The 14,374-nt window shown below is 37.0% G+C and overlaps 1 protein-coding gene across 4 annotated transcripts in view; it reads left to right on the forward strand.

The window, feature by feature from the left end:
• The window catches only part of PIBF1 (progesterone immunomodulatory binding factor 1), a 230,826-nt gene that overhangs the window by 190,818 nt on the left and 25,634 nt on the right, over positions 1–14,374 (forward strand). For 3 of the 4 annotated variants that reach the window (XM_069602323.1, XM_069602324.1, XM_069602325.1), the window contains one exon: positions 5,157–5,241. The exons of the other annotated variant lie outside the window; for it this stretch is intronic. In XM_069602323.1, the coding sequence (XP_069458424.1) occupies positions 5,157–5,241 (85 nt within the window). The remainder of the gene's footprint in view (positions 1–5,156; positions 5,242–14,374) is intronic. 4 annotated transcript variants of the gene reach the window in all.

Raw genomic sequence — 14,374 nt, forward strand, 5'->3', positions numbered from 1 at the left:
GAGGAAAGAGCCCCAAAGAGAATTTTTTCTTTACATATTATAGAAATTTGTTATATTTGAAATTTTGTATAGAGTTTTGTTTTACCTTTGTAATCTTGGAGCAGGGATATATAAAAAGCCCTGTGGGAAATTTGCCTCTTTCAGAATTACCTTCAAGTAAATTTGTTTGAATATTTATTTTACTAAGAATTAGGATAGCTAAAAATGTTTATTATAGAGAAAAATATAGCCAGCTATAGGAGAAAATTATAATGATGAACAAATTCATCCCTGGAGAAAATTAGCCATTTGTCATCTAAGAACATATTAGTTTTGTGATAGGGCCAAAATTTGAATCCAGATCTGTCTGCTTTCTAATTCCATAATCTTCACCTTTATGTTATACTGCCTCCCTATGTTCTAATCTGAATAAGAGCTAATTTTTTATTAATAATATAATTAAGAGAAGAAAAAAAAAACAAAAAATAATGCAGAATAGTAGTTAAAAGGAGAGCTTTTCATGAGTTGATAATCACTGAAACTATGTGACAGATACCTGGGGGCTTATTAAATTTTCTCTCCTGAAATATTTCATAATAAAGTCACTTTTCAAAAAACAGATTTTAAAAGGGAGGACAAGGGCAAATCCAGCTCCGTCCTTAGTTTTGAATTAGAGCAAATCAATTAAAGTCTCTGAACTCCATCCAGTACAACTTCCTGTCATGATAAAATATTACCTTTCTGCAGTGTCCAATATGGTAGCCACCAGCTACACGTGGCGATTGAGCATATGGTAAATGTTACTGAGGAACTAAATTTTTAATTTTATTTGAATTAAATTAATGCTAATGTTCATTGCCAATTTTGGCTAGCTAATGGCTTTAGTATTGGACACTATAGCCAGTTTTCTTATCTGTGAAATGAGAGTGGCACCAACAGCACCTAATTCACATGGTTAACCTGTGCACTAAATGATATAACCTTTGTAACATATATAGCACTGTTCCTACACTTTAAAATGCTCAATTAATGTTTGATATTATTAGTATTGTCTTATTTTTAACATATTTTTATGTTGAAAATATCTTTAAAATGAGAAATAACATTTCTCAAAATATGCTGAATCTTGACAAAAATTTGTTTAGTTGCTAAGTCATGTCCGACTGTTTTGCCACCCTATGGACTGTAACCCACCAGGCTCCTCTGTCCATGAGATTTCCCAGGCAAGAATACTGGAGTGGATTGCCATTTCTTTCTCCATGACAAAAATTAGGACTCCCTTAATAACACCAACAGTAAGTAATCATAAGAACTATGCCAATTATGGAGTTAAACAAACAAAAAAAATTTTATGTGCTAAACATCTGAGACCTTTAAAGCTGTCTGTGTTTCATAAATTTATTATATATTATTTTAGTAGACTCTGAACTGATATTTCACAGGATATGAAGTCTTGCTCTTCATTGAAGCAATTATCTTCTAATGTGAAGAGTTACGGTGCTTTCAGCATTGTAATTATGGCTTTCAAGATGCTGTAGATGTACCCTGATGTCATGGATGAAAAGATGCCGTACAATACACAGCCCAGTCAACAAGTCAGACACAGCAGGTTAGGTCACATTCTGCCTACCATCACCCTGACTCTGAGCCAGTGGCATTTCAAATAGAGTAGAATTATCCTGAGCTTCAAGTACGTATCAGCCTGGTTTTTTTCTCATGGTAAATGCATCTGTAAAAATATAGATATTAATGTGAACATCAAAGGGTAATTGTGAAAATTAAATGAAGTAGCATATAAAAAGCAAAAGCTTCCGGCACACAAGAGAAACTCAGTAAATGTTACCTCCCTTCCTCTTGTACTTCATTAATTCGAACTTTAAACATTTGATGACCCATCCAAAAAGATGACTAAGTGATCATGTTCTTTGAAAATTCCTGTTTGTTTTTGCTGGGTGTGGATTTTAATTGTAAAGAATATTTACATAAACTGATTAATTTGTAAATATTTCTCTAGCTTATACAATATAACCTTCTTTAAAGAACTAAATATAATTTTATCATTTTTCTACAAAATAAGGCAGTATCACTATGTCACACCCACAACTTGCCAGTTTAGCTATTGATACAATTTATTCAGTGCCTAGAAAGGTTAGAGTAAATATGCACTAAAATGAGACTGTGATAAACATGTTAATAGCTAACACTTGAGATATCACTATTCACTGTCATTAAAGGAATAATCTGTTCTAAATGTAGTCTTTTTAACAATCCATCAATCCACAAGACAGTCTGAGTTATATAGGTTTGATCTATAGGTCAGGACTGAAGGAAGCATGGAAAGAGAATAATTAGCATAAATTTTCTTTTTCTGTTGTCAGTTTCCATTTTTTGTTAACTAGTCATTTAGAAGGAAAAGACTACTTAGGCTTATAAGACTAAGCCAGAGTATATTGATCCAGGAAGTTAAGGAACAGTATATCAGGAATATGTTTTCATACAGCAGGTGAAAGAGAGCCATAAACATGAATTTCTGAGTAATAATTAACAGTGAATTGAACAATTATGGGTGTAATATACCATTCACCGTAGATGTGCTTATAAGGAGATTTGTTTCGTAGTTGCTTTATGAGTCACGCATAGAAGCTTTGTGTTTTTAAGGGTAAGTTTCCACTGTTATGAAATGTCCTATGGAGATTAAACTTCCATTGAGTAATTACTGTGTGTGGAAGAACACAGAATATAGTAATCATCATATTCACTTTTAGAGACCCATGTGTTGGAAGTGGTCTCCATTGTGATTTAAGAAAGACAAGGCTAAGACTGAGAATATACACCCAAGGGGCTTCCCTGATGACTCAGTGGTAAAGAATCTACCTGCCAAGGCAGGAGACACAGGTTCAATCCCTGGGTCAAGAAGATCTCCTGGAGAAGGAAATGGCAACCCACTCTAGCATTCTTGGCTGGAAAATCCCATGGACAGAGGAACCTGGCAGACTGCAATCACAAAAGAAGCAGACACGACTGAGCAACTACATGTCTGTGGAGCCAGCGTGTCGCAGAGTTGCTTTGTAAGCCAGTTTATCCACTTGCCTTTTATTCCATATTATATGGTTATTTTTGTTACTTAAGTATGAAATATTTACTTTATTCTAAAAAAATTAGGCACTACATATGAAGCATTTCTAATGAATTATTCGGTCCAAATCCTTTGATTACATCAACGTTCCATTCCTATTACACTGTACTTTACTTATGGGCCTGTTGATATTTGAGAGCCTGTCTTTATGTCTTTGTATGCACGCCCCTGTGTGTACTACATAGAGTACATGTCTACATTCTGTGTTGGGGGGGTACATGTATATGAATATGTAAATGTATATGAGTATGTATATGAACACATCTGTTCTTTGAAAATTCCTCTTCGTATTTATTGGACATTTATTTTCATTTTGAAAAATATTTTGTCTTCTTAGCTAAAGATAGAATTTTAAAGTTACAGAAACACCTGATCCTTTACCATTTTGGGGGGGACTCAAGCAGAACACAGCACTCGATTTCCTTTATATCTAGTTTTTTTCAACTCCTCGGCTCAGTAGGATCTCTGGCGCCTAAATACAAAAGTCTGTTTGTTTTCCTGTTGAGGTGCTTACCTTTATTGACGTTTAATTACCATTTTCCTCTTATGACTCTTATCTAAATCAGTTACACAGTATAGCATTTATATAGAGGTTTGTGTTCAGGGTTTTATATAATCATTCATTAGATAATTCACATGTCCCTTTGACATACATGAGCATCATTTCCACTTTAATAGATGTGAATACTGAGGTTCAGTGGGGTGGTATTTGTGGTGCATTATACTACACAGTTGAATCTGGCACAGTTGGAAATGGAAGTCAGAATTGCATCTAGTCTTTCATCTCAGAGGACACACTCTGATGCTTCCTTGGGGAAGTTCTGTTACTAGGAAGAGAATTTGAATTTCTCTGTTCTCAAGTCCTTGGAATTAACAGTTCTCCCAGAACACCTACTGCTATTCCTTGAGTTTAAAAAAAAAACTCCCCCTAATATTTTAAAAATTGGTGGCTTTCCATTTTCTTAAAGTATAACTTAAAACATCCTACCCGTTCAGCAGACAATTCTCGTTAACTTTACCGTCTCAGATTCTGTTTTGACATTCAAGGAATTGTGCTTCTTCAATTCATTGTTGCTTTTCTTAATCCTGGTTGCAGTACTGTCTGAATAGACTCACCCCAATGGCTTTCAAAGGATATTTAATGGTTCTAATTAATTCTTATATGTTGAATAATAAAACTACAGACAGTGTAAGATAAGCCTCAGATATTTATCTTTTCAAATAATAATGTGTCCTTACAATTAGGCTTGTCACCCTTTCCTATCAGAAAATAGGTCATTTCAAAGAAAAATCCACAATGCAGACTTAGAAATTAAAGACTGAACTAAGAATATGGAGGCAAAAATTGTTTTCCTGAGTTTACTATAGACCAAATATCTAATTTATCTCAGTTATATACCTGGTAATTTAGTATGTGGCTTCCCTGGTGGCTCAGAGGGTAAAGCATCTGCCTACAATGCGGGAAACCTGGGTTCAATCCCTGGGTCGGGAAGATCCCCTGGAGAAGGAAATGGCAACCCACTCCAGTACTCTTGCCTGGAGGCTACAGTCCATGGGGTTGCAAAGTCGGACATGCCTGAGAGACTTCACTTTCACTTTCTTTCACTTTCAAATTATAAAATATACTTTCAGTTTTAAGGATAAATGTTATAATTTGACTTTCAGTGTCTCAAATTTTAATATGGTGCCATATGTACTTTCTTTTTACCTTTTATATAAGTCCCACTTCATCTTTTTACATTTCAGGAGTAACCAGTCATCTTTGAAAAAACACTAGTTGTATGCCCCCACTAGGCAGAAAAGTATTCTATGAAAATGTCTCAGTCACATTGTCAGATTGAAAAATTATTCTTATAAAATAGGTAGGCCAATGATTGAATCAAACATTGTAGTCACTGATCTGATATCTTTATGAACTATAAATTTAATTTTTCTTCAATTCAAATCATCAAATTTGTCTTTAATCTTCTACAATTTCTTATTTGTTAAATTTGTACTAGCATGACAGTTTTTTTAAACTTGGTGTATTTTTTCCCCCTAGCAATTTAAATAAAGAAAAGTCAGCTTTGCAGCAAATGAAGGATCAAATGGCATTAGATTTGGAACAACTTCTAAATCATCGTGAGGTACTTTTTCCATTTTGTCTTACTTTTTAACACTTTAGGCTTTTTCAGAATCAAATTGGGTTGAGATTATTGGATCCCAGTTGCCCATATTCATTATGAGTTAATTCTTATTCCTGGAATTCCTAATTCTTTATGGCCCCTTATTGCCTTATGCATATCTCTGTCATTGAATTTCCATGTTATTTAATAATCATCTGTGTTACACCTTTCTCCCTCTAGACTGTAAATTTCTTTAGTGTACCTCTTTGTCTTGTTTATCATTCTGTAGCCAGTGCCTAGTGTACAATATTTGTGTTGAACTTTAAAAGCCATAAGTTTTCTTTAATTTCTTCCTCATGAAAAATCTTTTAGACTTAATACAATCCCTATTTTATAAAAGAAGTAAATGAGTTTTAGGGGGTTTGCCTAGAGCCAGATGGTCACTGGGATAACCTCAGTTTTCTTCCTCATTTTTAAAGTCAGATTTATTGAGATATAATATACAATAAAATTCACCCTTTCTAGCATACAATTCTGTTAATTTTGTTAATGTGCACAGTTTTGTAACCATCACCACAAGCAATATATAAGACAGTTTCATCATCACAGAAAATTCCCTCTTGAACCCTTTTCCCCAACTCCAATCTGAGCAACCAGTGATCTATTTTCTATCCCTGTAGTTTTGCCTTTTCCAACAAAAGGTATTATCCTTTCACAGAATGTCAAATAAATAAAATTATCAGGGAATTTTCCTGGCAGTCCAGTGGGATAGGACTCTGCGCTTTCACTGACAGTGAGACAAGTTCCGTTCCTGGTCAGGGAACTAAGATCCCACAAGCCAAGTAGTACAGCCAAAAAAGGAAATAATAACAACAATAATAAAATTATTGGTCTTTTCAATCTGGGTTTTGTTCAGTTGCCATAAAAAGATTCATTCATGTTGTTATAAATATTAGTAATTTGTCCTTTTTATTGCTGAGTAGTGTTCCCTTGTATGGATATACCACAGTTTGTTAATCCGTTTGCAGTTGAAGGTCATTTGCGTCATTTCCATTTGGGAACACTTAAAAATAAAGCTGCTGTACACTGTTGTGTATATGTTTTTATGTAAATAAAATTTTCCTTTTCTCTTGGTAAATATCAGGAGCAGGATTTCTGGGTCATGTGGAAAGTGTATGCTTAACATTGTAAGAAACTGCCAGACTATTTTCCAAAGTGACTATGTCTTTTGCATTCCCACCAGCAACAAGTGCCAGTTCCAGTGGCTCTGCATTCTCACCAACAGTTGGTATCATTAAGCTTAGTTTTTTAATCCATGAATTTTTTCCACTGTACTATCACTGCCTTGTCTTAGCCACGTTTTTACCATTTTGCAGTCCTAACAGAGAAAGAAATGCTCAAAGCAGATCATTGGTTTATAAGTATCCTGAAGACATTGCTTCCTAGTCTGGAAAAGATATATCAGGTATTTGGGAAGAAATTTTTGGAAGGAAATTATTGAGAGAGATGAAGCAAAGAATATTCCTAGAAACAACTTAAAGATACATATCCTAGAAATAATGTCAAGGGAATTGGGAGACTGTCTTTATCTTAGAAATGGCCTTTGGAGTGAGTTCTCTTAAAGGTGTATTTTATGTGATGGGTGAAAAGGATAAGAAAGTGTCCCTGGGCTAGATTTTAGAGATGATTTTTAGGTAGATAAGTAGACCTGACAACAAGTTACAGAGTAGAGAAATTTCTGAAGATACTTATTCTTTTTTCCGACTTTCAGCATTCCAGGCCTTATCTACTATTACTTGTGTCCTAGGATTCTGATTTCAAATAGTTGTTGCCTCACTGTGGAAGCCAGATTTATTCAGTATATGTATCATAACAAAAGTTTTTAAAACTGAATATTTAAGAAGTAGTAGCTACAGAGGTCCATTGTCATACCAAAAGCTTTTTTTTTTTTTCCCCCAAAAAGCTGCATAATAGATAATGTATTTAGAATGGCAAGTCTCATTTGAATTTAGAGAATTATGCTCAACTCTGAAAAATATATGAAAGCCTTCATTTATATATTTTGTATGTCACACTTGGAATCACATTATTCATGAGTCCAAATAAAAGCTCTAAGTTTTAATAGTGGGTTGATACTTGAGTAGGTTTAAAGGAAAATTTGTCTAAACATAAAAATTAAATACTAGCAAGGTGAATTAAGTTGACAGCTACCGCATGGCATCAATGAAGTTTGTAAGTATACACATCTAATTAAATAATTATCAGTTAATTTGCATGCATTTGAGATTTCTTCATTTTGGTATACAAATAATCCAACATTATGACTTTTCTTTATGCCAAACAGTCAAAGAAAAGTAGCTTTTCTTTCTCCCCAAAGCAAAATAAAAATTCAAGTTTAATGAAACAAATCTAATATAAGCTTGTAATCTTTTCTAAGAAATGGTTTAAGGAATTCCCTGATGGTCTAGTGTTTAGGACTCCGAATTTTCATTGCCAGGGGCCTGAGTTTGATCTGAAGTCCGGGAACTAAGATCCCACAAGCCTCCTGGCCAAAAAAAAAAGAAGAAGAAGAAGAAAGAAAGAAACAGTTTAGCACCAACTTGCATCACATGTACAGCATGCATGCTCAGTCACGTGTGACTCTTTGCAACCCTGTGGACTGTGTCTCCCCCGGCTCCTCTGTCCACGGGATTTTCCAGGCAAGAGTACTGGAATGGATTGCCATTTCCTACTCCAGGGACCCTTCCCAACCCAGGGTTCAAACCCACATCTTTTGTATCTCCCAAATTGGCAGGCAGATTCTCTACCACTGCATTACCTGGGAAACCCTTATAATGTATGCACACCCAAATGCAAATGCAGAAGGCTTCTATGGAAAGAAAATAGCCTGTAACCTAGGAATATGCTTGAACATTCCTTTGAACATTTACCTGATGAAACAGAATCTGCAAGATTGATTTATTCATTTTATGACTCTGAGGGTGACATGCCCAGAACACCCAGTAGATAACAGTTGAATAAGAATAACTCTGATAAATAAGTCAAATTTATTGAAAGTGAAAATCTGGACTGAGACTAAGGGGAGGGCAAACAGTCACTGAGGGCACAAAATACTGGAGGTGCCCCCTCAGGGGCATGCCCAGTGCAGGGCTGGCAGCTGAGAGCTTGCCTCACCCTTGTTAGGACCCTGTGAAAATGATCTAGCATGAGTCATTGATTCAATCAGGCAAATTTTCTCAGTTTAAATAAGTGATTCATAAAGAGACCAAATGAACATTTAAAGTGTTTCATATTCTTTTTTGCATTGGACAGGTCTTGCTTTAATTTTAAAAGTGATGTTACTTAGTTCTGGTAAGACTGTGTGTGTGTGGTAATAATACGAAATGAGATCCCCACCTCATTTACATAGTTATCAAATATGTGTTACATGAAAAAAAGAAAATGAGTGGGATAGTCCTGGGCTGACAATGCTAGGATAGGTGAGGCAGGGTTTTTCTTTTCTGTATTGGTCTTAGCTCAAAACGTCAGGTTAAAACCTCATTCACATTAGTAGTTCAGTTGTGGTCTTAAGAATTTCCAGGAAGAATAAAATCGATAGTGGTCTCTTATTCTATTAATTTTTAGAATTGATACATTCACAAACCGTTGTGTGTATTTGGAAAGTGTATTGGGTTACTTTTATTCTCATCTTTTCTTTAGAGAAAGTGTATTAACCTAATAAAAAAATGTTAAGAAAGGATTGTTGTTTAGTCACTCAGTTGTGTCTAACTCTCTGTGACCCCAGGGACTACAGCCCACCAGGCCTCTTTGTTCATGGGATTTCCCAGGCAAAAATGCTGGAGTGGGTTGACATTTCTTCCTCCAGGGGATCTTCCTGACTTGGGGATCAAACGTGCGTCTCCTGTGTTGCTGGCAAATTCTTGTCCACTGCGCTGCCAGGGAAGCCCTACTGAGCCTATGCTTTAGAGCCTGTGAACCTCAACTACTGAGCCCATATGCTGCAACTACAAAAGCCCCTGCACCCTAGAGCCGGTACTCTGCAGTGAGAGAAGCCTGATCATCACAGTGAAGACTAGCCCCACTCTCCACAACTGGAGAAAACCCACCCACAGCAGTGATGACCCAGCACAGCCAAAAATCAATCTTATTAAAAAAAAAAAAAAGACACAATTTAATGTCATGATCTCTGCCTTTATAGAAGATCAGAACAAAATCTGGTGCCATTTTTCTTTGTTTTGTGAAACTTTAGGGACCTACTAAGTGCTTCCATTTATATTATATAATTTAGTGTTTGCTGCTGTCCCCTGAGATAAGTATTATTGTCCCTACTTTTACAGATGAAACTGATGCTGAGTAACTCATGGTTAAGTAACCCAACCATGCTTACATACTTACTGTTAAAACTTTTTTATTTTTCTGAAACAGAAGCTTATGATCCTTATTAGTCTCATTTAGACAAAAATCTCATGATGAATTATTGTTTGTGTGAGTTCCAGAAAATTTTTGCCGCTGTAGATGAAGCTATATGCTTTTTTTTTTTCCCAGAAGATGAGAACTGTGTAATTTAACGTGTTTCCTTTTTGTCTTAGTTGACAGAAAACTCAGAGCTAAATATCTTTCCAGGTGTTGTAATCGTTTTCTTTTCTTTCACTTTTGATGCTTCAAAGTAGCTTTTTCTTTATCTTTCAAGTGGAATGAAGTCTTTTTTACCCTTCAATGCCTCCATTTATACTAAGACCTTTTATGTATAAAAATATAATATATAAATCTTAAATAATTAGGTTTCTAAAAATATAAAGGAAAAGACCAACTAACATGATCTCACTTTTAGTTAACAGTATCAGGGCTTCAAATTCAACATTCAGTTTTGAGTATAAGAAATATGATTCCTTAGAGTGACTTTTCTTATTTCATCATATGTCCTTAGAATCTAAGCTTTCAAGAGCAGGAAAAATATCTTTAATCAGCTAAATATCTAGTAAAATACTGAGCATAATTTTAAGAAGTGGATGTAAAAGCTCTTCTTTACATTCTTTAAATTCTAACTGTGTTAGGGACAATGGTAAGAGCTCCTCTTAGGAAACTTTTCAGTGTTTTATTGAGCAATAGTTGGTATCATGAGCTTAAACTGGTGATATTGGTGTTCAACAAAAATGAATCAATTTGAAAACTATTTAGAATGCAGAATCTCGGGGCTCGGTGATTGATTGGATTTAGGGAATGATGAGAGAAGGAATGAGAATTGATGCCTGGGGTTTTGGCTTGTGTCCTGGGTTTATGGTGATGCTACGAAGGCCATAGGACGAATAAGTTTGGGAAAGAACTCAAGAAAATATCTAAGTGGATCTATTCAGTAGAGAGTTTGAAATGTAGGTTCTGGAGTCCAAGGAAGAGAACTTACCTAGAGCTAGAGATTTGAGAGTCAAAGCATAAACATGGTATGTACACAGAAGCAGATAGAAAGAACTAGTGAAGGTGTATAGAGTGAGAACAGAGAGGGGCCTAGGACAGAGTCCTGATGAGTACTAATAGTTTAGAATAGGCAGAGCAAAAAAAGCTCACAATAGAGTGAGGAGTGATCAGAGAAATGGCAGGCACATCAGGAAGAGTGGATCCCTAAAGCCAGAACCATTCAGTAGGGAGTAGGTTGGCAGCAGTGGCTTCAGCTGCCAAAGGGCCAGGTCAAACAAAGATAAAAAAGAAAGTATCATTTGGATTTAAAAAAATGCTAAAACAAAAAGCAGTTTCAGTGGTGCTAAAAGGCAGATTTCAGTGAACTGGTAAATGCATAGAAGTTGAAAAATAATAATAGAAAAAATAAACAACCCTCTGAATAAAGATTGTGGCCACAAAATTAAAAGATGCTTGCTCTTTGGAAGAAAAGCTATGACAAACCTAGACAGCATGTTCAAAAGTAGAGACATCATTTTGCTAACAAAGGTCTCTATAGTCAAAGCTGGGATTGTTCCAGTAATCATGTACAGATATGAGAGTTGGACCATAAAGAAGGCCAAGTGCCGAAGAATTGATGTTTTCGAATTGTGCTACTGGAAAAGACTCTTTTAAGTCCCTTCAACTACTGGAGCAATTTGGCCACATGATGCAGAGAGCCAGCTCATTGGAAAAGACTCCAATACTGGGAAAGATTGAAGTCAAAAGGACAAGGGGGTGGCAAAAGATGAGATGGTTAGGTAGCATCACCAACTCAATGGACATGAATTTGAGCAAATTCCAGGAGATAGAGCAAACTCAAGGAGCCTGGCATGCTGCAGTCTATGGATTTGCAAAGAGTTGGACATGATTTAATGACTGAACAACAACTGTTTAAGAGAATATAAGGTGGTCAGGGAGGGAGCATGAGATCAAGGGCTTTTACCTTCCTGAGTTGGAGAGTATCCAGCCTAACTGGTGATAGGAAGGAGCCAAACAGAGGGAGACACTGAAAGTTCAAAAGAGGATGATCAATTGAGCAAAAGTGCTGGGAAAGGAAGAGATCCAGGATGAAATGATGGGATTTAACTTTAGATAGGAGCGGGCACCTTTTCCATTTTGAAAAGGAGAAATAAAAATTATGTTAAAAGTAACTTAGTAGGTTTAGTGGCAAGAAATTAGGAAGTTCCCATTTAATGGTGGTTTTCTAATGGCAAGACAGGTGATAGGATCAGAATTTGGTTTTTTATTTTATTTATTTTTGACGGTGCGGGGTCTTCTTGCCTGCATGCAGACTTTCTCTAGTTGCAATGAGCAGGGGCTTTTCTTCATTGTGGTATGCAGTCTTCTCATTGTGGTGGCTTCTCTTGTTGCAGAGTACAGGCTCTGGGTAAACGGGCTTCAGTAGCTGCAGCTTGGAGGCTCGCTAGTTGTGGCACATGCGCTTTAGTTGTTCCACAACATGTGGAATCTTCCCAGGCCAGGGGTCAGACCTGTGTCCCCTGCATTATCAGGCAGATTCCTATCCACTGTACCACCAGGGAAGTCCCTGTTGATTCTTTTTTTAGCCATACCGAGCAGCGGTGTGTGGGATCTTAGTTCCCCAAATAGGGATCAAACCCTTTCCCCCTGTAGTACAAGCACGGAGTCTTAATCACCAGACCACCATGGAAGTCCTAGGATCAGAATTTTGAGAAAAATACAGATTTTAAATAGCTGTATAATAAATGAGTGATGTGTATTACAGACATAACAAATAATTGCCAAGGTGAGATGTCATATGTTCATTGTAGTACCATTCTGTGTAATTTTTCTCTAGCAGCTTACACTCAGCATGCTAGGTGCAAGCATGGAGAAGGTAAGCAGTTGGTCTGATCCAGAATTACAAATGTATATGTTCAGCTCTCGTTAACTTGTAAGGCTGGAATTACCTTTATATTCTTTATGTCACATATTTTGAAATACTGTGGAAAAATATAGCAATCAAACAGACAAGATAGCTCTGCTACTTAGTAACTGTGGATTCTTAAGACAATAATTTAACCCCTCTAAACTCAGAATTGTATGAGAATTAAACAATGTAGTGCTTTTCTGACACATAACAGTAACTCAGTAAATGTAGGTCCTTTCCCTCTTTTCCTTCCTTTTCAAGAATCAATTCAGATGTTATCTATTCTTTGAAGCCCTTCATAACTCAGTAAAGAAAACCTTGTTTTTTAAAATCTCTTTCCCACAACTCTAGAAATATTTGTATTAATATTCCTACCACTATATATCATCGGAGAAGGCAATGGCACCCCACCCCAGTACTCTTACCTGGAAAATCCCATGGATGGAGGAGCCTGGTGGGCTGCAGTCCATGGGGTTGCTAAGAGTCGGACACGACTGAGCGACTTCACTTTCACTTTTCACTTTCATGCATTGGAGAAGGAAATGGCAACCCACTCCAGTATTCTTGCCTGGAGAATCCCAGGGACAGGGGAGCCTGGTGGGCTGCCGTCTATGGGGTCGCACAGAGTCGGACACGACTGAAGCAACTTAGCAGCAGCATATATCATAATTACACATGTGTCTTGCCGATGAAGCACCTAGTTTTTCTTTGTGTATTAGCCCTTAGCACAGTATTTAGCACATAGTAAGTATTCAGTTGGGCTTCCCAGATTCAGTGGCTCAGTGGTAAAGAATCTTCCTGCCAGTGCAGAAGATATGGGTTCAGTCCCTGGGTGGAAAAGATCCCCTGGAGGAGGAAATGGCCACCCATCCCAGTATTCTTGCCTAGAGAATTCCATGGACAGGGGAGCCTGGTGGGCTGTAGTGCATGGGGTCGCAAAGAGTCAGGCATGACTGCGCAACTGAATGTACACACACTCATGTCCAAGTATTCAATTAAATGTTTGTTAAACTGTAATCTTTTTCAGTCTTCAATAATAATTTCACTGAGTGAGTGTGAGTGAAAGTCACTCGGTCATGTCCAACTCTTTGCAACCCCATGGACTATAGTCCATGGAATTCTCCAGGCCAGAATACTGGAGTAGGTAGCCTTTCCCTTCTCCAGGAATAATTTCACTAGAAGCTGTCAAATTGAGGGCTTTAGAAACCAACCTTTAATATATTCACGTGCTCCCCCCTCATACATATATATTTGTGGAATATAATACATCTGTTTCTAAAACCTGAACTTCAGACTTCCCTGGTGGGCCAGTGGTTAGGAATATGGCTGTCAGGACAGAGGATGTGGGTTCGAAGATGCGTGGTGTGTTAAGATTCCATGTACCGTGGAGCAGCTGGGCCCTTGCGCCTCAACTGCTGAGCCCAAATGCCCTAGAGCTTGTGCTCCACAACATGAGAAGCCCGTCTACCACCACTAGAGAGGAGCCCCCGTGAGCCACAACTAGAGAAAGCCCACCAGCACCAATGAAGACCAAGCACAGCCAAAAATAAATAAAATTTAAAAAAATAAAACAAGCTTCTTCTACCCTTTCACCCAGTGCTTCTGTCAATAATCTCTCTCAGGGTCCACAAGCATTTCAGTTAGTATTTAACCAGAACTTAACCAACCACTTCTTAGTAAGTGCCTAGAATGTGCAAGGCCTCACACTTGCCTGAATGTTGGCCTAACTCCCACGGTTCCAGATAACTTGCCTCTTACTGTGATGTGTGTCACTTAAAAAAAAAAAAAAAAAAAAAAAACCCTGCAGTTAGCCAGGTTTCTGCAAAATGAAGT

This window comes from Ovis canadensis, chromosome 10, assembly GCF_042477335.2.
Source record: "Ovis canadensis isolate MfBH-ARS-UI-01 breed Bighorn chromosome 10, ARS-UI_OviCan_v2, whole genome shotgun sequence".
Lineage (NCBI taxonomy): Eukaryota > Metazoa > Chordata > Mammalia > Artiodactyla > Bovidae > Ovis > Ovis canadensis.